Source organism: Meleagris gallopavo, chromosome Z (genome assembly GCF_905368555.1).
Source record: "Meleagris gallopavo chromosome Z, MGAL_WU_HG_1.1, whole genome shotgun sequence".
NCBI lineage: Eukaryota > Metazoa > Chordata > Aves > Galliformes > Phasianidae > Meleagris > Meleagris gallopavo.
The window spans coordinates 2,993,086-3,019,210 of record NC_139435.1 but is presented as its reverse complement, the minus strand read 5'-3'; the positions used below and the strand labels follow the sequence as shown (position 1 = coordinate 3,019,210).

At 41.5% G+C, this 26,125-nt stretch overlaps 1 protein-coding gene across 1 annotated transcript in view; it reads left to right on the top strand.

Moving 5' to 3' along the window:
- SETBP1 (SET binding protein 1) overlaps nucleotides 1–26,125 on the top strand; it is a 268,893-nt gene that overhangs the window by 34,484 nt on the left and 208,284 nt on the right. Inside the window, exon 3 of the mRNA XM_085213603.1 lies at nucleotides 18,365–18,448. Coding sequence (XP_085069729.1) covers nucleotides 18,365–18,448 — 84 coding nt within the window. The remainder of the gene's footprint in view (nucleotides 1–18,364; nucleotides 18,449–26,125) is intronic.

Below are 26,125 nucleotides of genomic sequence, written 5' to 3'. Positions count from 1 at the left end.
CACCATAGCCCTTTGTGCAGGCACTCCAGCAAAACCGAGACTGGTCCAATCAGTTAAAACGCCTGGCTAGCCCAGATCTATCAGTGGGGATGTGCATATACAAAGAAAATGGGAGGTCTTGGCTGGAGTCAGTATCCAAAAGTTCAGGTGATTCACCCGAATCTCATCCAATTGATTAAATCTCTTAAGCTAAGCTGGAAATCTCGAGGAAACAAGCTTTCTCATGTTCATTCTGTCAGTGGTTGTTTCCAACTAGAAGAAGATTACTTAAATCCTCAAATCTTTGCATCATCTGATATTAGAGATGTTTTTGCACGGGAAAAGGCTCTCTAAGGATTTTAAGCTTTGGCCCAGGAAGCACAGATGTGTAAGCAAATTAACTTTTCAGGCTTAATTGAACTATCCTGACCCTGTACAACATTTTGGTTCAAATTCTGAGTTCAAGGTGATGATTCATGCTGGTTTTTAGGTTGCTTGAACCTGTATCCCCACATCCTCAATCTTTTTTTTTTTAACCAATGCACTGAGGGAGCCCACTTCGGAAACTTTCATTTCATTTTTAATTGCGAAATTAAAAGAATGAAAGTTTTGAGGTCTTCCAGTTGTGTAACATCCTGCTAGCTGCAGGAGAGGTCTGTGTAGGTACCACTACCAAGATCATAGTAAACGGTACAAGATGTGTGGAATGATATTACTTAAAAAGTATTTCACTGGCTAAAGCTACAAGGGGAGGAAAACAAAACAAAACAAACAAACAAAAAAAAAACACCAAAGAAACCTCAAACTCACCTTAACTTTGCAGTTATCTTAAGCTAGACAGCAAACATCCACTTTGCAGGCTTTCACTCTGCAGCAATGACTTCTGTGCCTGCCTCATTAAAGTTTGGCACTCACTCCTGCTACCCACTGCTCCAGTCTTCTGCTCATTGCAGACAGAGCTGCCTTGCCCTTGTGAGGTTTCCCTTTGGGAGCTTCCACTGATAAGGGCTTTCCTGGTCTGGCACATTGAGAATGGAGCCAAGCTACAGCCTCAGCCTAGACAAAAGGCAAACTCGACCTACTATTTATGTAGTTGTTTAAACATGATTTAACCTAAATAATGCACACTGTGATTTGGCCGAGGGAGAGGGAGAAGCGAGAGGTTTGTTTCTAATGAGCTGGGAGACAACACAATTAATTACGTATGAAAGACAGATAACAGACAGCAAACTGTCTACGGCAGGGAGAAACAAAATGCCGACGTGAACAATTAAAGCACCCACGTGACAGAAGGGTCAGTGTTTTCTCATAGAGCAGACGGTTGGGTGCAGCCCCTGGAGAGCGTGTGGGGTGCTTGGGGGTTGGGGGCAGCATGGAGTTTCTGGGCCTTCCGTAGATCCTCTGTCAAAGTTGAGCAGGCACTTCTGAGGCTGACAGGCTGTGTCTGGGCATTATTTTCATCACATGAGCTTTTGACAGAGAGATTGTTAGCTACTAATCTGGGTGGCATGCAAGATGGGGAGAAGAGCTGTCAAGGTGGGAAAAGCAGAGCAAAAGCTCTGGAGATGATGAGATACCTTCCTTGAGATGCTGTAGGCTGTGCGGAGGAGAGCTAAGATGAAGGGAGACTCTCTTCCTTTTTCTCTTTTTTTTTTTTTTTTAATGTGTTACTTTTCCTCATTTTCTCTCAGAAGTGGAAGCACAAATCCCAGATGCCAGCAGAGATTTGTATTATCTCCTCCTCCCCTCCCCCCTAACACATGGCAATATTGGTGCCTGTAATAAGTTATCCCCCCTTTCATCCTCCCCTCCCCACAGGCTTGTCCTGAAGTCAGCCCTTGGCTGTAAAATTTGGAAGGTAAGGGCCGATGGATTAGCCTAGGGAAGGGCCAAAGGTTAAATGAGCAGGGCTAGCAGCATGCAAAGGGCTGCGATTGAAATATTTGCTGAATGCTGACAGGCAACAGAATAGAGGCAGACAAGTGGCAAATTCCTGTTTTCTCCTCTAATTGAGAAAATATTTTGAGTGGTGTTCAGTCAGACTGCAAAACGAGACTCTGGGAACATCAGCCAGCTGGTCCATACAGGAGGACAATTGCTGAAACACTGCTCCAGCTGAACCTGTTTCCAAAAACTTTTCACTTCTGCTTGTGGAAGTCCCTGGAGCTTGGGGCTTGCAGTTTGCTTGGTTATTTTTCCCATGTTGCTACAGGGTCAAAGTACTGATTCTGCGAAATCTAAATGTCTACTGCACAGAATTTGACCACTTGCTGATGTATTCTTTGCTGTCAGATAAAACTTCATTGTCTAGCCTCTTGTATGGCTTATACTGCTTACACCATTAGCTTTAGAAAAAAAAAAAAAAAAAAAAGAAAGAAAAAAAAAGACACTGTGAGGATCCAGCTATCATCTGTTGGTCAGGAGGTAAATGAGTTACTTCAGTGGACAATTTGGATGAGGTCTAACCGCATGTAAATTATGACAATTTCTCAGTATTTGAGTACATCCACTCTCAGATTGCATACATTTCAGGACAGAGTAATAAAACATTCTTGAATGGCTTTGCCAATCTGAAGATAATAAGGGAGAAAGAGATTGGAAGCAACATTTCTCCTAGGAGGTCACATTGGAACCAAAGGAAATTTGTGATGTCCGTATCCTTTGACTGTGTTTTTCTCATGGGTAAGGCTGACGGCAATTTTAGTTTTCGCTTACACAGGTTTGGAGTCCAAATTTGTGGGGATGGAGGTGCACTCATGTCTGCTTTGCCATTAGCACTGAGGCAGGCATCACAGTCATTGTGAAAGTACATTGCAGTCAGCACATCACTGCAACAGGAAACTGAGCCCAAGCAAAGAGAGAAACTTTGTCCAGTGTGTCACACACAGATCAGCTGTACCTCCTTCAGCTCAGCGCTATGGTCTCTCTTGCTTGGAGTATTTGGTGGCACCTGGGAGAAGGGAATTCCATCCAGGTATGGCCTGCTGTGACCATAAATGCTCTGCTAGACTTTCATACCCTGACATTTTTCTCCAAGGGGTGATTTAATGATTGTCAACCAGTTGCCCTAAGCCTTCTGCTTTGCCATTTCCCAAATACTCCTGCTGAAGCTGATAAAGTCCTGAGAAGGTTCCAATTAATGTAATTTCCTTTACTTAGAAATCTGTGGTTAGTTAAGGAGATAAGCAGAAAGGAAAGGAAGATGTAAAAAGGAGTGTTCATTGAGCCAAAAGGCAGCGTGAGGGCAGGAAGAGTTTACGTTTCCTTCTATATGACTGTGTCATAAAACTCAAAGATGAGCTTATAAAATGTTTTTTTGGAGAGTGCCACAGATGCCAATACAAGCTACAGTGGAGGAGGAAGGCTTTTGGCAAAGCTGTATTGTATTTGTGGCCAGCAATCTACGCTGCATTTGGACCTTCAAAGGCTCATGCTCCTTAAAGACACCCAAGAGAATTCAGAAGCTTTTTCTTTTATTTTAATAGTCAGTATGGTCTTGGTTGCAGATGTTAGCATTCATCAGGAGGTCCAAAACTTGTCTGTGGTTAAGCAAATAGAGAGAGGGCTTGCTTTGCTTCATGGATCATCATCAAGTGGGGTATGCTGAGGTTTGCTAGGATTCCCTTCTGGTGGCTTTTTCTTGGACTTGGGGTGTGGATAACCCTGCTTCTGGGAAAAGAGAAATTTACAGCTACACATCTGCAAAGTGTCTGGCATGTTGGATGCTTAGCATCACAAATTTCTGACTTCTTTTGGGATTTCTTCAATAGGACTTTTGTGATGAGAGTAGACAGCATGTTCACCAACTTACAGTGGGGAAACTGAGGCACTAAAACCCTACCTCTGCATAAAATTTTCTGTCAACAAGAGCTGAGAGTGAAGTCCTGGTTCATTCAGTCACAAAACCATCCTTCTGCCTTTAAATCACGGATCTGTCTTGACCTTCCTGTACCCTTCTCCATTGCTGCCTGGGTTGCACAAGTGAGAACAAAGTGTCACTTGTTTGCCTCGTCCAAAGAGCTCACTCAAGCAGGTGATTGTTTAGCCTCCTTTTTCAGCCCTCAAACAAAGTGCTGAAAGTGTTGTCCTGTGATGTAAAACATCCTGTATACTCTCCTGGGACTGAATTTTTCTTTCTAAGTGCAAGTGGCACTAAAAGGAAAAGAGGTCAAAATTGCAGGATACAGGAATAATCCCCAGGTGCTGAAATTAAGAGAAATGTGAGCACTCCTCTGCTCTCCTTGTGGAGTAGGGAGTAAGAGAGCTTTAATGGCTCTAGTTGTAATTGCTAAAGAGCAGGGGGAAAAAAACACTGAATGAGAAGATGAGAATTCAATCACGCTCAGGCAAAATAAAAAAGGAAGAGAGAAAAGAGGAGAGGAGAGGAAAGAAAAAATGAAGAGAAGGGGAGGAGAGGAGCCAAAAAACCTACATCATCATTTTTTTAATTGGGCATATTAAATTAGGGGGTAGCAGATCCAATAACAGTATAAAACCACATTTTGCAGCAATGGTCATGGTTCCCACTCATGGATCCCTGCTCACATCCAAAAGTGAGGAAGTCTTCATTTCATTTCACAACATGTGTTGTGTTACTTTTGCAAGAAGATGTGGAGCTTAAACTCCAAAGAGTCTTGGACCTCAATACCCACATGTATCTAGCATGCAGACCATGGAACTGGAAACATGTGTTTTATGCTTGGAATTAAAATATGAAGAATGAAATTTTCTCTGCTTTTATTTCCCTCCCTCCAAATCACAAATATGACAGCACAAGTCATCTTCTGTGAAAAAGAAGGAGTTTCTAAGGTCTACAGTCACTTTGAATCCCGAAATGATGTCTTGTTTCATTTTGTTTGGCCTGCTCTAATTTCGAGTCTAAACTAAAGAATACAAAAGATCTTGAGTCAGTTATGCTTTTGGTTTTTGTTTGAATGTGAACCCAAAAAATGAAAAGGGGGAGGGGAGACAGGAAATAAAAATCGAAACTAAGAAAGAAGACTAGAAGAAGCCCAAGAGAAATGGAAAATCTGAGCTTTACTGAGGTGCCTTCATCTGTGACGATCTGAAGCTTGAACTAAACCCAGTGTGAAAAATCATACTTCTTCATGCGGCAGAAAGAAAAGAGCTTCTCTCAGAGATTAGTGAGTCTGGCCCACTCAAAGCTTTTAGCTTCTGAAATTGTACCCGTAATACCAGCGTCTTTTATTAGAGCTTCGTGGTGAGAAGAGCTGAACTGCTTTGGTTTTCATGCATCGGTTTTCACGGGAAACTGAGTCTTGGATATGTTAGCTGAGTTTCCAGGGGTTATATGCATGCTACCGCTGTTTCAAAAAGCTTAAATTTGACAATTTCCAGGTTAGTGGTATCTCCAGAGTCTTTTTCATATAGTCCATTGATCTCCAGTGTCTTCTACACAATTGCTTAGGACGATGTATTGAGAAGAACCAGATTCTGAACAAAAGTTTTGAAATTCAGCCAGTCTACAAAGGAAATCCCTTTCCCTCCCCCTCCTTCCTCCCCCCTTGTCATGCATGCTGCCTCATTCTCAATGGTTCATGTCTCACGAAGAGGTTAACAGATCCTGCTGCCAGCCCCATGACACAGAGTTTCAGTGAAGAAGTGACTGAAAACAAATCCGAGTAAATGTCTTGTTAGGGTGTTTGTAAACTGACTCAGCAGCCCAGACCTTGATTTTTATCTTCCCTAGTGATTGTGGGTGGAAGAGATGATAGCAGTTCAAAGAAATGGACTAACATCTGGGGCCAAAAGGAGTAACTGTGCTTTACAGTAAGGGCTATCTACATTGTAGTATTACTAACTCAGTTGCTTCTCCATTTCTGTAGCCTTTTGTAGCTGAAACAATGACTTACCCATTCCTTCTTCATACAGGATTTATTTGGAATATTTTAGAAATTGTAGATACGGTTTATTCTTCTCCTATGATTTTACTTTTTACAACTGAGTCAAATACGGTGTTCTCTTATAGGTGAACACGTTGAAAATATGGTGAAGTAACATGGATAGGAATTTGAAGCAAAGGAAAAATCTGTTAAAGTTCTGTTGGAAAGATCACCCTCGAATTTTGAATGGAAAAAAAAAAAAAAAGCATCCCTGTCTACAGCAAAAGTGTCATTATTTTGTGAAAAAGAAAAAGTGCAAAAATTGCAGTGTTTTTCAGGCTTCAGAAGTGTACATGGAAATCTATGGTGCTTTCGCAGGATTGATATGAAAATAAAATGGTTCTGGGGGCTGTATTGCCTCAGAGTGGTCAACAATTTTCTATTACTGACGCCATTATGGTATCTTTACATTCAGCTCTTGCAGATACATGAAACAAAGAGAAAACCCTGCAGATATTGTTTACTGCTGGAGTGGAGGCAAAGATCCTGGCTGGCCATCTCAGCTATTGTATTTGTGGCCCACTGTGACTCAACAGCTTGTAGTTTCTTGTTTTCTTTTCAATTTCCTAACTGGATACTGAAACAATTGATAGGAGTATTTGGGAAGGGTAAAGGACCTTCAAAATGTGTAAAATGAATTCTGCTGGCTCTGGTAAGTGTGGTTGCCAAGACCTGATGGGTTGGTAGCAGTGAGATGGGGAATTATCACGGTGGAGGATCTCAAATCTTAAAGCTGCTCTCACATCTTTCCTGCTTTGGACTGGCGATGTGATTGGGTTTCCTTGGCCAAAACATCAATGGTTCCCAAGTATATTCTCCCTCCCAGCATGACTAGGCCTGATACAGCACTGAGACAGCTCTTCTTCAAAGATCAGAATATCCTTTGGTTTTGCGTGGCCTAGGTGGGCCATCTAAGTTTCATTGTTAGTAATTGTGTAATAGTTCCTGGTGGAGGTTGAATGACCCAGCTCATGGATGGATTCAGGATGTCTGGATTTGTTCAATGTTTGGATTGCAGAGCTTTTCAAACTCTAATGGTTTGTTGGAGGAAATCAGTGAGTCATTTGGACACCTGAAGTCTACAGGACGGTTCTCAAATTGCGTGATCTGAGATACTTCTGTTAGTCTAATTGGAGAGATAAGTCTTATAACAAAAAGATTTCTTTCTCTTAAACATGGGCAAAGGGTTAGAATCACAGAGACTTAAAGGGACGTACCAAATACAAAATACTTGCACGGGGAAAAGAAGTCTAGAGCCTCAAAATTAGGTGGAAGATAATGGATCAACAGTAAGGAGCAAGAGAACAACTCCAGAGAGGTGCTTTGTTGTAAGGTAATAAACCACACAAGCAGAGTGTGGATCAGCAGGGGATGTCAGCCAAAACCCAAGGTGGAATTCAATGCAACACTATGCAACAATGCAACAATATAGTAATGAGTGGATTGTGTCTTAACAAAGCAATATGCAGATGCAAAGTATTTTGGAGCCTCTGTGCGCAGACTAAGAATGTGAAAAGATATTCTTCTATTGTATCTTGGTGGTCAAAAGTTGCTAGAGCAGACGTGAAAGTTGTTACCTGTGAGTGGGAATCTTCCAGCACCTCCCAGGCCTTTCACTGTCGTTTGCAAAATGGGGAGCATACTTACTCTCTTCACAGGATGAATCGAATCTGTCGGTTTTCTGAGAAGCTGGCACCCCAAATGGGCACAGTGTTCACAGGTCAGCTTAGATGCCATTGCCTCAGTGCCAATTGCTCTCATGTCTCAAAACAAGGACCAAACAACATGCAGAAAACCCACCTTCTTCTCTTCAGCTCTTCTCATTTTTGCATACGGTTCTCAGCAGCATTTTATTGCTGATTTTATTTCAGTTCATTGTTATTCCTAACTAGGAAATTCTGATTTAACATTGCATAGGACAGATTGTGTTAGACACCATTTCCCTTTCCTTTCTTTCTATTCTATTTCTGCAGAGTAATGAGAGACAGTCATGTATCCTTATGTTTCAAAGAAAATCCATGCAGAGGAGTTAGATTGATTTCTGTCTCTGTGTGCTTTCCTGCTCACTGGAACACCTTCCCATGTAGTAACACCTAATATAAAGACAAGGAACTTGACTCTGTAGGTGCCAACTCTTGGGAACACAAATGTTCAGCTGTAGGAAATACTTCTGTTGCAGCCACACTGTGGAAGCAATTAGGTGGTGGATAATGGATGGTCTACAGTAAAGTACAAGGGAATTATTCCATAGAGGTGTGTCGTGGTGAGGTCATAAACCACAAGAGCAAGGTGTGGATCAGCTGGTGATGTCAGCCAAAACCTGTGGCAGAATTCAACTCCTGAGTGGGAGTGGACTTTCTCTCTGACCGTCACTGCTATTGCTGCTTCTAGCAGATTGGTTCCCAAAGCTGGAGGCTTTACTGCAAAGCAGGCACAGCAGTACTAAAAGCAGAAATGCTTCTGTGTTTCAGCTTTAGGCAGTTTTCTCCTTTCTGTTTCTGCTATCACAAAGTATTTTTCATTCACAAAACAACTCCTCATTTCCAAAACCACAATGGTTGCAAACAGAGTAATGATCACACTTGGAAAAAACTCACCCTGCTCTGCTGCAGAGTCAAGCTGCAATGTGAAAACATATGTATGAATCAGAAGATACCACCAGCAAGCAGGATCACCTCTTCTGTGTTTGTGGAGGATTCAGGTGTAGACATACCATTAATGGAAGAGCTCCTTCCCTAATGGTTTCTGCATGAACACCTTTCCTTCTGGGAAGGACCTGGGTTTTCTCTATGCCCATGTGCAAGCCTGCAAGCCCTGCTGCATCAGAAAACGGAGGTCTGTTCTTTCTCCCTGTTTGTCTCTCCCTGCAGGGGCTTCCCTGCCATGATCTCATGGAGCTCTAGTGGTAATTATTATCATCTCATGGCTCAGCGGTGTCCGCCTTGAGATGAACCCGGCATATGGCTTTTGATACCTATCTCAGTGAGAGGCGTGTGTTTTCGCACACACACTTCTCCGCTACCCGCAATCTGCACTCTGCAGACAAACACAAGCTGAATTCTGCTTCTGTTTCTGGTAGGTAAATACATATGCAACTGGGTAAAAGGACTGGAATGCAATTAAATTCCTTATCACCACGTGCACCAGCCTTTTCAAGTGTAAGCAATGCGTCACTGCAAATTAAGAAAAATAAGCAGTAAAAGGTGTTGCAAATGCAGTTTTCTTGCCCCTTTTTAATTTTGCCGAGCAAATAGCTTTGTAGTTTTCATTTTCTTTTAAATTATTTTCCGAGGTTTTTATTTCTTTTTTTTTGTTCTTTTTAGTTCTGAGGTTTTCATTTTAGCATGAAGAATAAAAAACTTCTAATATTTCCACAGCTGTGCTCACAAACTTTCTTCCTAACCTGGCACAAATTGTTAGCGACGGCTCTGAAGTTTCTTGAGCTTTTTCATTTATTTTCCTTCCTTCTGAAATAACGAGCTATGTTTACACTCAGAAATTCTTAGGGCTTAAAACCTGCTTGTGTCTAGGAGAGCAACGTGGAAATAATCAGACGTTTTAGATTCATTCTGCTTTTTCCCTTTTGATTTCTTTTTTTTTTTTTTTCCTGCTTTTTCCAGGTTAAGAGCTTTAGAAACTAGTACGCATTAAAACCAGGGCAGACCTGCCTCTCCCTGCATACCCAGTCACATCCTTGCTCATCTTCTTGAGGAGCTGTACAGAAAAAATTGGAGAGTTAAGGAAAACCTGAGATGGGCAACACAGCTGTTGTACTCTCTGCAGTCTGTTCATTTTCTATATCTTTGTCCTGGAGAGATCTCTGTTTGCCTCTTCTGACTGGAGGTTTCTCAGTGGGAAGCTCCTTGCTGGAACACCATGCCTTCTTGCCAGGGGAGCAGCACATGGTCTGATCCCTCTGAACAGGTTAAATAAACAGGAGTGTGTTTGGGTTAATTGTCGCTGGTTCTGCTGCTCTCTATTACTGATCTATCTGGGAGTCTGGCCAAGGAGCAGATGCAAGAGACAGCATCATCACATCCCTCCTCTTCCTCATTGTGTCTGGCTTCATCCCTCTTCTTCTTCTTCCTAGCCCCCCTCCCCAACTACTTTTTTCCCCTTTGGCTGAGCAAATAGGCCAGATGGTAGTGAAGGGAACAGACAACAAGTGAGCCATGGCATATGGGCAGCCTGTTTAATTTCAGCTCCTATTGGGAAGTTGCTTGCAGGGAGATAAGTTACAAAAGCCAGACAGCAGGAAGAGTGCACCTTGGAGGGGAGGAGCAGGAGGAAGGTGAACCTTTTTGGGATGAAGTAGCTCAGCTGAGGGAGGTGGTGCGCAGAGGACTGAAGCCCTGACCACACTTCTGGCACAAAGCAATAAATATTTTCCAAGTCAGTTTGTGTAGGAAGCCTTGTCAGCTGCACATGAACAGGAAAGATGGAGATTCTGTACTCAAACGAGGAGGAGGATGCATCTCTAGTTTCCATCTCACTGCCTACCCGTAGGCAAGCTCACTGCTGTTAGGAAGTGTGACAGGAGGATGTTCTTCCAGCTGCAGGAGAGGAGTCATGTTGCCCATTGTGGTTTTTATTTGTGCATATGTTTATGTATGCATGCGTGAATGTGCGTGACTTCACTTTTGCTTTTGTGTTTTGCTCATACATTGCCATGTAAGAATGCGAGATCATCTACTGCATACTCCTCTGAAGGAAAAAACATTACTTTTTAAGGTTTGTTTCTTTTTTTACAACACTAAATAAAAATTGATGGATACAAAAATAAAAATAATAAAAAAGGCAGATTATTGATTTATTTACAGCTGTTCCCCTCCTCTGCTTGTGTTCGTTTAATTCTGTTTTCCTTTTTGGATCCCAAATGTTAGCCACAAACTTCTTGCTATCTCTTTATGCATTCATGCATTTTGGCTTTTGCTGAGGGAGACCACAGTAGGTCTTGCTTTGAATGTGTCTCGGTGGGTTAGGGACAAAATTAGACTTAATTGCACTAAATTGTATTTATGTGAGGTTTACTGGATTCATTTTGGTGAATGGGGACTTTGGAAGTTTGGGTGAGGGTAGGTCTATTTCTCATAGTTTTTATAAATATGCTAATTTTGCATCAAAATTTCATTGGAGTGTGGTTGCCAAAACTACACTTCCACTACAGTTGTAGAATAAACTTGTAAAGATTTATTCCTTTTGATGTTCAGTGGGATTTGGGGTTTCTTGGTACCTGCTCCCATCATCTGCAGTAAGAGAGTGGGACCCCAGCTCTGTGTGGATGAGATTCAGCTGGGAGCTGCAAGCTTGCACTTGGTGGGATGAGGGAACCTCTACAAACCAATTAGCTCTGGAAATATCAAACCCTGTTGGCAGAATACAGACTGTCCCAGATCGCCATTGCACTCTTCTTCTGTACAAAGAGCTCTTTATATGATGCGAGTTCTGCAGAGAAGTTTTAATTCACTGGAGAGTCTGTAGAGAAATTATTATGCATGGCTGACTTTGGAGCAGAATTTTGACTTCCAGCTTGGGCATTCCTCCAGTGATTAGTTGTAACATGAAATAGAAACACAAACCTGTGATTTATTGGTGAAATATTTAAGATAGATTGTTAAATTATTCAAATAGCAGAGTTTAAAGTGAGCATGCAAGCAAAAAAAAAAAAAAAAAAAAAAGTCATCCAGATAAGAAGTTGGCCTTCTTCACATTTGAAAAACTTGTGTTTGGATTCACTGCATATTTGAAAGAAAATCTTCTATTTCAATATGGAGAAACCACACTGTAGAATGAAAGATTTCAGCCTTATAATCGCACAATAAAACTTAACCTTGAATCTTTCTCCACCTGCTCTCTGCAGACTCTGTTTCATTGGTATTGCTATAAATTGTTGTAGCCCTCTTTGGTTTCCTACCACTCAGCTACCACATCTTCGGGCACATGCCCAACCTGGCTGAAGTTTTCCTCTTTCTATGAATGTTAATGGAGAGGCTTTTTTTTGCCTTACTGTTGATAAACCAGGTGGTGACTATTCCAGTTTTCCTGCCTGGGGTTTGAATATCATTTCATTTTGTCCTAGATTTTATTTTTTAAAAAAATTTTTAATGGAGTCTTAATAATACATTTCCAACTACTCAGAACAAAAGGTGTTGAAATTGCTAATTCTTATGGAAGGTATATTGTTGTTTTTGGTTTCTGTGCACTTAAATTTCTCCAATTTGATGGAGATTACTAGCTTCCACAGCTATCACTATTCTGAATATAATATCAGTGTGACACTTTAAAAGCAAAGTTGATTGGACTTTGACACATACCCAGTGAAAACACGTTCGAAATACACATCAAAATCTGTAGACAGCATTGAAAAATTCAGCTCTTTCTCTTCATTTACTTCCATTTCAGCACAAAAAAAAAAAAAAAAAAAAAAAAAAAAAAAAGATGTGTTTTTCAAGTCTGACCTAATGTGCGCTCTCTGCATTGGGTTCTGCAGCTGAGAACGAGAAAACTTGCAAGGTCTGACTCTTTCAAAGATGTGGCAGCTGAAAAGGAGATAATTAGGACAAGCAAATCCAAACAGCACTTTTGCAAATTGTATTTATCCTTTTCTTTTTTTCTGTGTGTCTATATTCTACTTTTCCACCTGCCTTCAAAGACAGGCTGATAAAAAGGATTTGCTTGGCCTTTTTGTTGCTGGTGCCACATGCATGGGGGGAGGGTGCTGTTTGTATGCTGTGCTGCAAGACAGATGCTGCAGGTGAAATTACCCCAGAGGGGGCAATCCCATCCGGAGGGGGAAGCTAGTGGGAGTGAAGCCCTTTTTTTTTTTTTTTTTTATTTCTGTTTTTCGGGGCTTGGCTCTGATGTTGGACCAGGTTCTTTATGGCTTTGGACGCACGCAAGTGTTTATGGAGCAATCAACTCTTTCGGCAGCAGCAACCATCACGTAATGCTTTAGTCTTTTGTAGTAGATTGTGTGTGTGAAAGCTGAAAGCTCTGAAAGGAGGGAAAGGGGTTTGCTTAAATGTGAAATGCAGGGCTTTCTTCCTTGGAAAGAGCCTGCTTGTGTTTCTTTATGCTTTTCAGCTCAAGGCTGAGAGCGAGCATGCGTATATGCGAGGGCGTGCTCACATCTGTGCCCATATAGTTGCTCAAGTGGGAAAAAAACACAGTTGTGGTTCACACAGGAGGCATTTCTGATGAAGACAACAGTGCTAAGCAGAAAGGCACATCCTGATCTGTGGAAAGTGAGGGGCACACTCAGGCACGCATACTCTCTGGGCTCTGCATAATGCGAGCAAAGTGCTGCCCTTTAATGAACGTAACCTATGGCGGCTGGGATGCAGCCGGCCAGACCCCACCATTAATAAACTGGGAACATTCTTCTCCTTTTTAGTCCCTTTCAATGCCAGCCCTGTGGTTTGATCTCCCTTGAATGCTGCTCCCCCTCATTTGGGGCTCCAATTCTGAGAAGATTTGGTGCATTGTTTGAGGTCGCAGGATGTCGGATTGATTTCGAAGCTTTTGTATTGACTCCCGGCTCCTGAATGAAGCTGTCATGTGTGTCTGTGGTTGGCTAGCAGGCTGTCCGGCTGCAAGCTGTGCCTTCCTTTGTTGTTTAGGCCTCATTGAGCTGAGGGAAGAGGCTCATTTCAGGGTGATTTACCACCACCCAAACACCAGCTGTCTGTTGTACTCCTGCTTGCCTCCACCTTGGATTCGGTTTCCCCCTTCTCCTCTCCCACTCTACAGTGTCCTTCTGTGGGCACTTGGGCATGATTTCCTCAAGACTTGTGTGTCACCCCTGCAGAACAGCATAAAACCATAATTACTGATTATACTGTTCATTTCAATTTTTTTTTAAGCTCCCCCAGCCCCCCGCCCTCTTTATTTTTTATTCCCAGGGTTCACCACTGTGGAGCTATACAATTTCTTTTCTTGGTCAAAGAATGAACTGTGTCTATAGGAAAGAAATACATAATAAAACCACCACGTTCTCCCATGCTTTTTACTTAGTGCTCTAAAACATGCAAAATGGTAGTGATTTCAATTAAAAGTAGCTGTGAGTCTCAGCAGCATGGCAACAGGTTGAATTGTTCACCTTTCTTCTGCAGGATATCAGGCAAGGTGGTTGCAGAGGTGCTTCCCTGTGCTGGAAATGTTGGGATATTTGAAAAGATGGAGAAGGAATCAGAGAAGGACAGCATTGCTTACCTGCATGCTCATTCCTTAGCAGGGTATTTCAAAGCTGGAAAGATGGGGAGAGCATGAGACATTTGAAAGCCAAGGTCAGATCTGGGACCTTCCAAGGAGAAATGGAATCTGACCCCAGGGCTACGTCCCAACTTCATTTTGCATCAGGGAAGCAAGAAGCAAAATAGTATGTGTGCCTGACCCTGCCTGATGAAGGTGCAGAGTACCTGGACTTTCAAAGGAGGTGCTTGGCAGCTGCTGGCACTGTCCCACTTTTGGTAGTGTTCACAGCTTTGTTGCTCAGAGGTCTTTGGAAATGTGAGGGAAAGACTGTGCCAGTGCCTTGGGGGTGAGGGCATTGCCAGTATTTTCAGTGGCTGCTGCTCAAACATGAGGAATGCTGATGAGAGTTGAATAGATTAATGCCTAGAAAGATGTGGTGGTGGCAGCACAGTGAGTGGCACAGAGTTGCTGATCCAGGCCACCCCTTGTGCTGCTGTCTCTGGCCACAGATTTGGAAGAGCAGAAGGAAGACCTTAACACAGCTTGCATTAGCCTGGGGGTGCGTAAAAACCTGCTTTGAGTGAGTGCCACCCCTCAGAAGGGTCAACTTTGGATGTTTGCGCAAAAGGTTGAGGAGCCGTTGAGCCCCTTAATGAAATAGTACTTATCATCTGTGAACAACAGAATGGCTACATGAAGCTCAGTGACCAAATTTTGCTTCTCATTTATTCTCCCCCCCCCTCCCTGCTTCAATGAGACTCTAGAATCCTCCCATGAATCCCAGCCAGCTCTCCCCTAGTGCAGAGCCTGGCGGCTCAGCAGAGGCCTGCCAATGCCATGTGCGTCATGTCTGACTCTTCTAAATGGGGCTGGCAGCTCTGAGCATGGCAGTGATAGTGGTGTTTGCCACAGCCTCTGGGACAGCTCCGGCAGCAGGGATTTGTGTGCTCTCCAGATCTGCTGGTGTGAAGGGAATTGTGAGTGGCCCTCATTTGACTTCTGGATGACATGGTTCAGTATTTCTTGAATACAGGTTTCTAAAACTAGTGATCGGTCACCCATGAAGCTGAGATAATTAAGCCTGTTATAATTATTATTTTTTTTCTCTCTCCCTCTCTTTTTTTTTTTTTTCCCCTGCAAACTTTGGCCAACTGCCGGAGCTCACTGTGTGTTCAAGTTGGTGAACCCAGTGGGACTCACCAAGTGACAGGGATACAACAAGTAGAATCATGAGACACTTTTGCTTTCCTCTTCTGTGCTCACTAAGGAACCTTCTTGCTCCTTGCCTTGGGAAGGGGAAGTCTGGAGATGTGTGGGAGCCAGCAGAAGCCAAAGCAAGCTCCTCCACTGGAAATGATTGTGCCTACCTGCTTCTAAGCCACAGCATCACATCAAGGGCAAGAAGCACAGGAACACTCAATAGTAATACATCTGTGAGTTTCCAAGATCACAGTGCTCCTCCCCAAATCTGTTATTAAAAGGCTATGAAACATGGAATGAGGTTTCGTAAATTAAGAGCGAATGTCTGTAGCACCATCAAGACAAAACTCTTTTCCTTCCCCTGCAAACATCAGGAGTGCAGGACTGCCCTGCTGGATGGAGCAGAGAGGGATAGATTAGGAGGCAACAGCCACGGCAAGATAGACCCAGTGAGGTGTTTTAATTTCTTAACAAACTCCTTGGGCACTACAAACTGTAAACTAACACAGAAATAAACAAACAAAAACTCGCTGACCCTTAGCACCCTGGAGGGCTCTGTTTCAGATCGCTGAATAAAAGCTGAAGTTGCATATGCATGTTTAATATAACACAAGGCACGTGCTGCGGCAAGCATGCTTTCTTCTAATCTGGTTCCAGACAGAAGCATCCAAACAGAAGCCCCTTTCCCTATCCCCACTGAACTGCCTGGTGTATGTGAGGAAACCCCTGAATGACAAGGCCTCCATCTGCTCTTAAACGGAGTTGCGACTGGCTGCAAATGTTGTCCATATGCTTTTTTTTTTTTTTCCTCCTTTGCCTTTCAACTTGGCTGCCTAATGTTAGACACCTATCCCTAAATTAAATATCAGTTCATAAAAAGCTTTCCTAAAAAGGTGAAGGCATTAGCTAATCGAGGTGATGCCCATTAAAAAAGGTACATCAGCAGTTGGAAATGGAAGGAGATAAGATTATTCAAGCAGTGTATTGTTTTTGTTTAATTTTTAAAAGGAATGGAATAGCCTTTGCATTCTTGCATTATCAAGGAAAAAAATGCTATCAAGTTTTGGGTTAATATCTTCCTTCTGTTCTTGATTGTCCACATGATTATGATTTGCCATCATTTCTGTGATACTTCCAGTCTTACAGAAGAACACTGATGTAGCTTGCTATGAGGTTGTTTGTCTGGGACTGCATCCTATAAGCCAGATAAGGAGTAAAAATTCAACTTTTTCCTTGTTTTTTTTTTTTGTGTTCAAAGTGCTGGAGCTTCTTATCTTGTGGTAATGGTTTTCTGTGTGCACTGAAATAAAGTGACCAACCACAAGTGATGCATGGATCCAGTTGCCTAAACACAGGTGTGTTACTGCTATAGGCACCCTGAGATGTCTTGCCCATCTGTTAGAAATATGGGCACTCCCCTAGGCATTCTTGTATCTCTAACTTCCCTTATGTTCTTTTGGTATCTAAAAAGTCACTTTTGCTTAGGAATATGATAATCTCCCTGTTCTTTGTGCTCTCATTTCCAACATAATAACTTAATGCAATTACTTTACTTTTCAGTTTAATCATTTCTTTCTGGGGAATACTTTTTGAACTTAAGATATTACAGATTGAATTACTGAAGTTGTAGGTACGACCTTTACAATGCCCCCTGTTTCAGTGTCTCTTTTGCAGAGAGAAGGTGAAAGAATAATTTTTGCACATTATTGGGTCTTCCTGAGAGTGGTGAGATGCTGGGGTCACCAAGAGAGACACCTGGCAACTTGCAAGCTCTCCCAAGGTGACCTGAAGTTTATTGGCCTGTTTGTAATTTCTGCCACCAAGGGTCAGCTCTCTGCTGTGCCCTGACAGTGAGCAATGGCTGCAATTCCTTTTAATCATTCCCTTTCTATTCCTCATCATTTAGTTTAGAGCACTTCCACTTGGCTAAACTCATCAACTGCTTTAATGTTGTGGTATTCTTTTCAAACAAATACATCCAGATGAAATCTTATGATTCTCCATGGCTACATATGAGTAGATTTTTCCCCCTCTTGCTTAGCTGACACTGAGAGTATTTGTTTTCCAGATGCAGATAGTGAAAGTTTTTTGAGAAAAAAAAAAAAAAAAAAGGCCAAGTGTGAGTCTATGGGAAAGTATATAAATATTATCTGTTCATGGGATCTCAATTGTGTTTTTGTTTGAACTTAATCAGCATTGTGACCAAACCTAGAATACCAGCCCTTTTCTGTCACGGGGATTTGCAAAGATTTGGAGATTATCATGTACTGATAAAAGCAAAAAAACTTTGGTAAAGAACAAAAGTGATTCAAATGATCCCTAGAAAAAAACTAAGTTAACACGAGAATGCTGTTGCTCAGTCAACCTGATGGGTTGTCAATCAAAAGGAGTTGGCTGAACTCAGATTAGAACTACTATGTAGGGAAATGAAAGGTGAGGAAGTTGTTCCTCTGGAAATCTCCATTGGACCCAGACTCCTATTGCTGTTGCAGTGTTTATTCTAGTGAACTGTGTTGTTGGGTGAGGTTGGTCTATTGAAGTCCTGGCAAGGATTTGGTATTAGTTATACGGACCAGTTGTCTGAATGTGGGTAAGTTATGCCTGTAGGCCTGTATTTTGCAGAATCTAGTTATTCTAAATTCAAATTAGTACTAATTTGTTAATGGTGAATGTGAGTGCTGACATAGGAGATTTACCTCAAGTCAATCCTGGCAATTGTGCTTCATGAGGGTGATGGATTTGTTCCTACTCATGTATGCGTATGAAAATCTCTGGGTTGAAATAGCACTGGGTTGAAATAACCTGTTCTTTTTCACTTTGGTTTGTTCATATTCCCAAGGTTATTTTTCCATACACTGTGTTTTCCTTGTGCCCGTCTGACTTCACTGATGAGGTAATGATGGTCCTTGGAGAAGTCTCCTTAGTAGCTTGGGGGCTACTTCTTTATGGAAGAGCATCTCAAAGCAATGAAAGATGAGTCCACAGCTTTCCCTAATACCGTCTCTTTCCCTGTCTCTTGTCTTAAATACAAATAACTCAATCTTTTATTTCAGGTTGTGATGGTATTTTTCTTGCCTTTTCTCTTTTAGGGAAAAGTCATTGGAGATGCAAAACTGCTCATGAGCTGTGGTTGCAGAAAAGGGAAAAATGCTCAAATGAAAGACTCCGATCAGGTCAGTCAATATGTACTTTTACCGGAGAAGAAATAAGAGAATGTGTTAATGTTTGATTGATTTAAACTGTGCAGCTACATAGCAGGGTTTCTGGACACAAATAGAATCTTTATCATGGCCAACAGTGATACCACATTAATGTTTTTGGCATTTGTTATTTGTAGAAAACACTTTCAAGCAAGATTAGGGATTTATTGCACTAAGAGTGGGAATGCCCCAGCCTGCCTTACTCCCATCTGGCTTATTTACTCATGAATTCTGGTTCTTCTTAATAATCCACTCCAGGCAGTGTTTTTCTTAAAGACTATTACACTTCCTTGCTGGCTAAATGCACACAACCTTTACTCTCTTACTGGCTGCCTGGATATGCAGTCATTAAAAACAAATGTGCTATTTTCCTCATGATTTTGTTCTGAAGTGACACCAGTAGAACGGTTCTTAGTGAGGTTAGATATGATAGACATTTAAAAACTTGTTCACAAACTGAAAACTGGTGACCAGGTTTCAATATCCATTACTCAGATTGAATGGTGCCTTATTCTAAAATTGGTCAAATTGACGTCAGTGAGACTGCTTGTAGGATCCAGCAAATGCAGAGAAGAGGGACTGTGCTCTGAATGACAGAAGATAGTTTATTCCTACCATTTTGCACTTATTCTGACCTGAGTTTGTCCCTGCAAAAATTTTTGGGTGATGTTGCCTTCTGTCCTTCCAACTAGAAATGTCTGAATCCAGTGATCATCTGTTCCAAAGATGAAGTGGAATCTAGCTTGAGTAGATGTGTTTTAATAGATAGTGGGTTATCCAATATTCACTGCGGTAGAGAGAAGCCATTGATCTGAAATATGAAACAACTGGCTGATTGCTGTCTAGTGCAGCTTGTGAACACCTGTGTTCAGGTATACATCTGAAGCAGATTCAGTGTGCAGAAAAAGTGTGGGAGCTCCAGATGAACTGTCTTTGGCAGAGGGGTTGAGTTCTCAAGAGGAAAATAATTACGTTTTCAACATGCATGTTCATCAACCTAATTAATAACAATATTTTGGAGCTTTCCAGAGAAGATCTGAGAACAGATCTGTCTGTGCTGTGTTGGGAGGTACACTGTTGTTGTCACAAGTGCTTTGTAGGATTGAGTCTTTTTTTTTTTTTTCTGTAACACCATAAACTTTTGGGCAAGCACTCGATTCAGTCTGGAAAGTGCTTCTGTTGCGGCTCCGTCAGCATGCTGACAGAATTTTAGGGGACAGGAGGTAGATAGGGAGGAAGTTCATACAGGAGGGCGGGTGGCTGTAAATGCAGGACCTCAACTCAGCTTATAAATTATCCCTTGGGCCTTGTAAGTAAAAGCAGACTTGTATGGTGACATTGGCTGGGAAAGGCAAACACTTGCCGACAATTGTAGGCTAATCCTTCAGGACACTAATTGCCAGAAAACCAAGGAAGCATTATTTTAGAAACAGCTTGTTTCACTTTGTGAAGGGGAAAAACACTGCATTGGATTTAGTTCTGTTTGCTGAGGTCTTTTCCTCCCTGCCCCCATCTCAGAATTTAAAGATGTACCTTTGTTATTAATGCTAGGGCCTTTCCTTTCCTTTCCTTTCCTTTCCTTTCCTTTCCTTTCCTTTCCTTTCCTTTCCTTTCCTTTCCTTTCCTTTCCTTTCCTTTCCTTTCCTTTCCTTTCCTTTCCTTTCCTTTCCTTTCCTTTCCTTTCCTTTCCTTTCCTTTCCTTTCCTTTCCTTTCCTTTCCTTTCCTTCCCTTTCCTTCCCTTTCCTTCCCTTTCCTTCCCTTTCCTTCCCTTTCCTTCCCTTTCCTTCCCTTTCCTTCCCTTTCCTTCCCTTTCCTTCCCTTTCCTTCCCTTTCCTCTCCTTTCCTCTCCTTTCCTCTCCTTTCCTCTCCTTTCCTCTCCTTTCCTCTCCTTTCCTCTCCTTTCCTCTCCTTTCCTCTCCTCTCCTTTCCTCTCCTTTCCTCTCCTTTCCTTTCCTTTCCTTTCCTTTCCTTTCCTCCTTGCCTTGCCTTGCCTTGCCTTGCCTTGCCTTGCCTTGCCTTGCCTTGCCTTGCCTTGCCTTGCCTTGCCTTGCCTTGCCTTCCCTTCCCTTCCCTTCCCTTCCCTTCCCTTCCCTTCCCTTCCCTTCCCTTCCCTTCCCTTCCCTTCCCTTCCCTTCCTTCCCTTCCCTTCCCTTCCCTTCCCTTCCCTTCCCTTCCTTCCCTTCCCTTTCCCTTCCCTTCCCTTCCCTTCCCTTCCCTTCCCTTTCCATCTTTCCTTATCTTTCCTTTCCTTTATCTTTCCTTTTCTTTATCTTTCTTTGCATTTCCTATTAAGGCCATTGTAACTCTGTGAAAATGCAATTTTTGTTCATCTGCTTGAGTGTAAGCAAAAATAGTTATATGTTTTTAATATCATGATCTATATAGAGATTTGGGACAAGCCACCTACATTCTCACAGAATTTTTGCAGAAAAGCAAGCAAACAAAACAGTGCTTAAAAAAAAAAAAAAAAAGAAAAGAAAGAGAGACCGAAAGAAAAGAAAAAAAAAATATATATATATATATATATTTATCACATTTTGGAAACTTGTGAAAGGTTACAGACATGCTACTCCACCACTGAAAATCTTTAGTTTGACCAAGATGTGACTCCACTGCTGAGGATTTAATGTACTGGTATTTCTCCAACATGCCTCAGGAAAGCAGGACACCTTTACCTTTTCAACATGTAGTCTGCTTTTCTGGCTCTAACATCCAAAGGTCCCTGTACCTATGGTGTTCCATGATGCAAATCGCCGATGGATTAATCTTGACCCTCTCACTGTTGAGTGCAGAGGTCCAAACAGACTCTCATGAGGATGAGACTTCATAACAGTCACAAGGAAAACAACTGTCACGTTACATTTTCACTTGAGCTGGAGAGGGACCTGTGATCTATATTTTATGGCCTCCTAGTCTAAATCAAACCTACATGCTGAGGGAAAAGGCTAAGCAGTTCAAGTTGAACCCCACAAAGCATTTGATAACTTCCAAAGAAGTACAGCTGGGTATACTTGCCATCCTCCATCTTCATTCTGTGCCATGGATGGTCTTGAAGCTTTGAGTTGGTAGAGTGCGATTACTGAGAGCAGTCTCAAAATAGAGCCATTTCTTGGCAGCAAAGCCTCAGTGTCTTTGGCTGCCACTGGCACCACTTCTAGTTGTTTGTATGCTCTGTGGGAGTGAAACTCATCTGTGCTCCAAGGCCAAGACCAAATCTCTGCACCACAAACATACTACAGTAATTGTAAGGTTCATATAAGCTCTTCAGGGTAATTATTATTTTCCCAGTAATTTATGCCTCTCTATAAATTATTATAGTATTGCTTATTATTTGAGGAGCATTACTGCATAAGAATGGCAATCCTGGGTTAGGGTTTCCTTGTGCTAAATGGTATATTAACATAAAGCAAGAAAAATGGTTCCTGGTGAGTGATTTCAGCTGTTTTATACATTATGAGGAAGAAAAATGTCATGACAGGGAAATCATGTGGGATGACAAATAGCATGTGTATTAAGGGCATGCATAAGGTTGAGAACCAGAAGTAGCAAAGAGCTCCTTGCCCTCAATAAATACGGCTCTGCCTGTTGGATTTAGTCTTATTTGTTTTTCTCTGCTTCACCAAAAAGATAGGCTCTTCATTATAACTCTTAGCCTTTGATTTTTTTGTTTTCATCTTTTCTGATGGCTCATGTGAGTTCAAGTGTTACTGCAAACTCAGGTCCTGTATATCTTTCTGTTTGTTTTTAGTTTTAATACAACAAAGGTATGCCTCTTCTGGAAAAGGTATCCATGCTGCAAAGCAATTATTTAGTGAATGGTAGATCCAGTTCATGTTGGCAAGGATCAGATTAATCATTATTAATCATGACCTCTCTGACAGTAACCTCATCCCTTGCCTAAGTGCTGTTCTTTATTAAGAAGTAATAGCTATTAAGGGATGGTTGGGCCACTGCTCTCATTGCACCAGCGCAGAGCTGAGGACTTCTGGCAGAAAACAGAGGAACTCAGTTCAAAATCAAAAATAGACACACATGGTGCACATTCCAGAAATAAAATAGGCAATTTCCCCTGTGGGCTTTTCCAGCCTCATCTGAGTATTCTCCCTCCTGAGGCCTTCTAAGAGTTTGTCTCCTTCCAAATGTTGAATTCATGGATGAAATAACCAGGTGTGGGGTTTATTATTATTATTCTGCTTTGATTATTTATTTATTTATTTATTTATTTATTTATTTATTTATTAATTTTACTTGGGTAGGTCCCAGTGCAACCTAATGTATGTGGAGACCTGACCCGTTCAGTTTATTATAAGGTTAAAATTTTAATGTGTATTCTAGTGGCTGCAGCAGGTTTCAGTAGCTAATAAGAGTGGAGACAGCATGAGCTTACTGGGACTCCAAATTATCCCAAGCAAGTCCCCCAAGTCCTTACCATTTTTGAAGACTTTTATCTTCCTTGAAAAACTATCATACTGTTGAAGGTGAAGTGCATAGAAATGTTCACTTTGTGATTGAAGATGTGAGGACTCCTCTTTCCAGATGACTGGAATGGGGATTGCAAGCTTATATATAGAGAGAGTATACATTTAGATGTTCATACACATGTATGTATATGGACATGTGAATATACCTTCAAACTGATTGTGAAAACAGAGATCTGCTGACAGCAGACAGTAATACAACTTCTGTTTACTCTGGGTTTCCTAGTACTACAAATTTCATTCAATAAAGCAAAGCACTGCTATCGATAGATGTCATCATAATTTCAGCAAAAATGTAATGGGTGAGATACTGTATTGAAACTAATCATCTTCTCAACTCCCTGTTCCCCAAAATTTGCTTTAGCTTTTAAAATCAGGCAAAATCCTTTCGAGAAGAGCAAAGGAAATAACATTTTTTATCTATCTCTCTGATACCTGAAGGGTAGCAGTCGTGATATGGAGCAAACCTGCCATACTCTTTTGATCTCTACCAAAATTGTTCTGGGAGTAGCATTGTTTAATGTTTGGATGAATTTACTGAAAAATAAAAATAACAGCAAAGACAAAGTGTCTAGTACAAATTACCTAATAAACCTAAACAAAATTTTATGTGCTAAGGGCTACTGGTAATTTCCCACCTTAAAAACCATTGGGGGCACTTGACAGGAGGAGAGAAGGGTAAAAAGTATACAAATAAACCCACTTCTTTAAATAGCTGACTGGCCTGACCTGAACTGTGTTGGAGCTAAGTTCCTTTGGCAGCTGGTGCTGCAGTGACTGTTGAGGGCATAGCAGAGGGCTGAGACCAGATTTCAGGAATCTGCCTTAGCTTCATCTGCCTTGCATTCTTCCACTTGTCAGCGGGAAATGCACTGAAGCATGAAATGAGGGTGTGCAAAGGCTTCTGCAGCCACACTCCATCTGAGTAAGTCTGGATAACACCCCCATGTTTAATGTTTCTTACTGCTGAAAGAAATCAGAGCAATAAAAATAAACGAAAGCATTGGCTAACTGTTGGAAAAACACGGGTGGAAGAAAGCAGAAGGAGAGAATTGGGGGAGTGAATATATTTCTGCATCTGCTGTTTGTGGCAGAGATTTAATCTCAGCATGAAAAATCATTGGATTCTGCGTGGGTTATAAAGCGATAAAACAAGAAGTAAAATACAGAGGGGACATGAATTGTCTGAGGTTCCCCAGCAGTAAAACGCCCTTAAACATATTTCATTCACTGAAGGAAACAGGACAGGTGATCATATAGGGAACATAGGACCAAATGGAACTTCCGTGGTCCTCCAGTCCCCTCAAATCTTGAAGAAGCAATTTATGGGTAATGGTACAGATAAACACAACCCAATTGGCACTAATGCATACTAACAGCAATTCTTGAAGCTCCGTCATTACACTCACCCCACCATTAGTCTTTTAATTTTCAAAACACTTATTCACATAATCACTGCATTTTGCTCCTGGCACCACATTAGTTGTTTTATTTTACATTCAGTGACATGAGTGTTGGTCTCAGCAAGGTGGAAAGTCTTAGCTTTTCCATTCACCTGTCACAATTTTCTAGACAATGCTTTAGATGGGTAACTATTCCATGTGATGAATCAAAATATTTTAGAAAATTCAAACACAGATTATTCCAGCCTCTTATTTCCAGGGCTATCTGTTTGGGAACTACAGGTATTTGAATGAGACTCACCAGCCACCATTTCTCTGCACATCCCCAATTCCCAGAGCAGTTGCCATTTAGAAATTGCTGTATTCAGTGCTTAGCACTTATGTTCCTGGTGGTTTGGGTGGTTTTCTTGACATCATCTTCACATCTGTTGTGTGAACCAGAAGTGGTTGAGCAATGGTAGTTGGATGGATAGGTCCCCATTCTTCAGATTTATGTAAGTTTTGGAAGGATGGTGTTATAAAAAATAAAAATAAATAAAAAATAAATAAAAATAAAATAAAATAAAATAAAATAAAAAACTTTCCAGTTGTAAACCTCTGAACAAAAGAAATTGAGGCTGTGGATGTCCTTTACAAGTTCAGCTGCAATAGCCCTGGGTTGAAGCAGGTTACACCTCCCTTTGTACAATGCCAATGGCAAGCTGACATTTCTAAATGACCTTTTATAATTACCTATTTCCTTTTCTCACTCATTTTATGAATAGTCTTGTACTAAGTTCAAGAGTTTCCCACCTCATGGTCTCCTCTTACAGTTCATATTCATTTCAAAATGGGTTTGGCTTCCTGTAAAGCATAGCACAGTGTAGACTGAAGTTCAATAGAACCTTTCCTTTCTACAGGAAAGGAGAGGGGAGGACAAAAACAAAACAAAACAAAACAGAACAAACAACACCTCATAGTGCACTTTTACAGGAAAGGCTCCAGAAATGGCAGACACTAAATTGTGGTGTTGCCCCCTCCCTTTCTGAGGCATTTCTAAATGCATGCTCTAACACAGTGTCCTATCCCTGCTACAGATGTAAAACATAAAGCTCCGATCTTTTCTGGTGAGTGATGATCCCATGTCATTTTCCCTCCTGAAATGGAGTATGCAAATACTGGCAATGAGGTTTTGTCCAGGTTCTAATGCAAGAAATGTATTTTCCAACTTGACCCTGTGCCTGCACTGAGATACATTATTTTTTACTTCCTGCCCTAAATTGGTGTGGACTGCACTGATCGGTCCTTGTTCCACCTCAGAGGTAGGGTTGTTTCAGTGGTTGAAGGGGAGCTGTACAGCTTCGAAAAGCAATTTGAGAGCCCTCTGAATTAAGTATTTCACACGTGAAAAAAAATCGGTGTTATCAATTGTCATTGTCAGCCTCAAATCCTGGAATTTGAAAGGGTCATTTTTACATGTCAAATGCGAACATGTGTGCTAAAAGACAACTTAAGGAGCTGAAGAAAATGCTGCCTCATGTCATTTCATTTTGCAATCCAAGAGAGCATTAATAACTGTTTTGTTGCTGTCATTGATACTCTCTATATAGAGAGGGAGAGTCAGAAGTGGGAAACTGCGCTGTTAAACATCTCCAAGTGTTCCAGTGTATGCCTCCTGTTAAGGAGCTAAAAGGTGACACAGTCAGGGCACAGAAAACATGCAGCTGAATGTGGAAAAGGTATAGGTGAAGATTTGGACCGATCAATTTGATTATCAAGACCATATTCC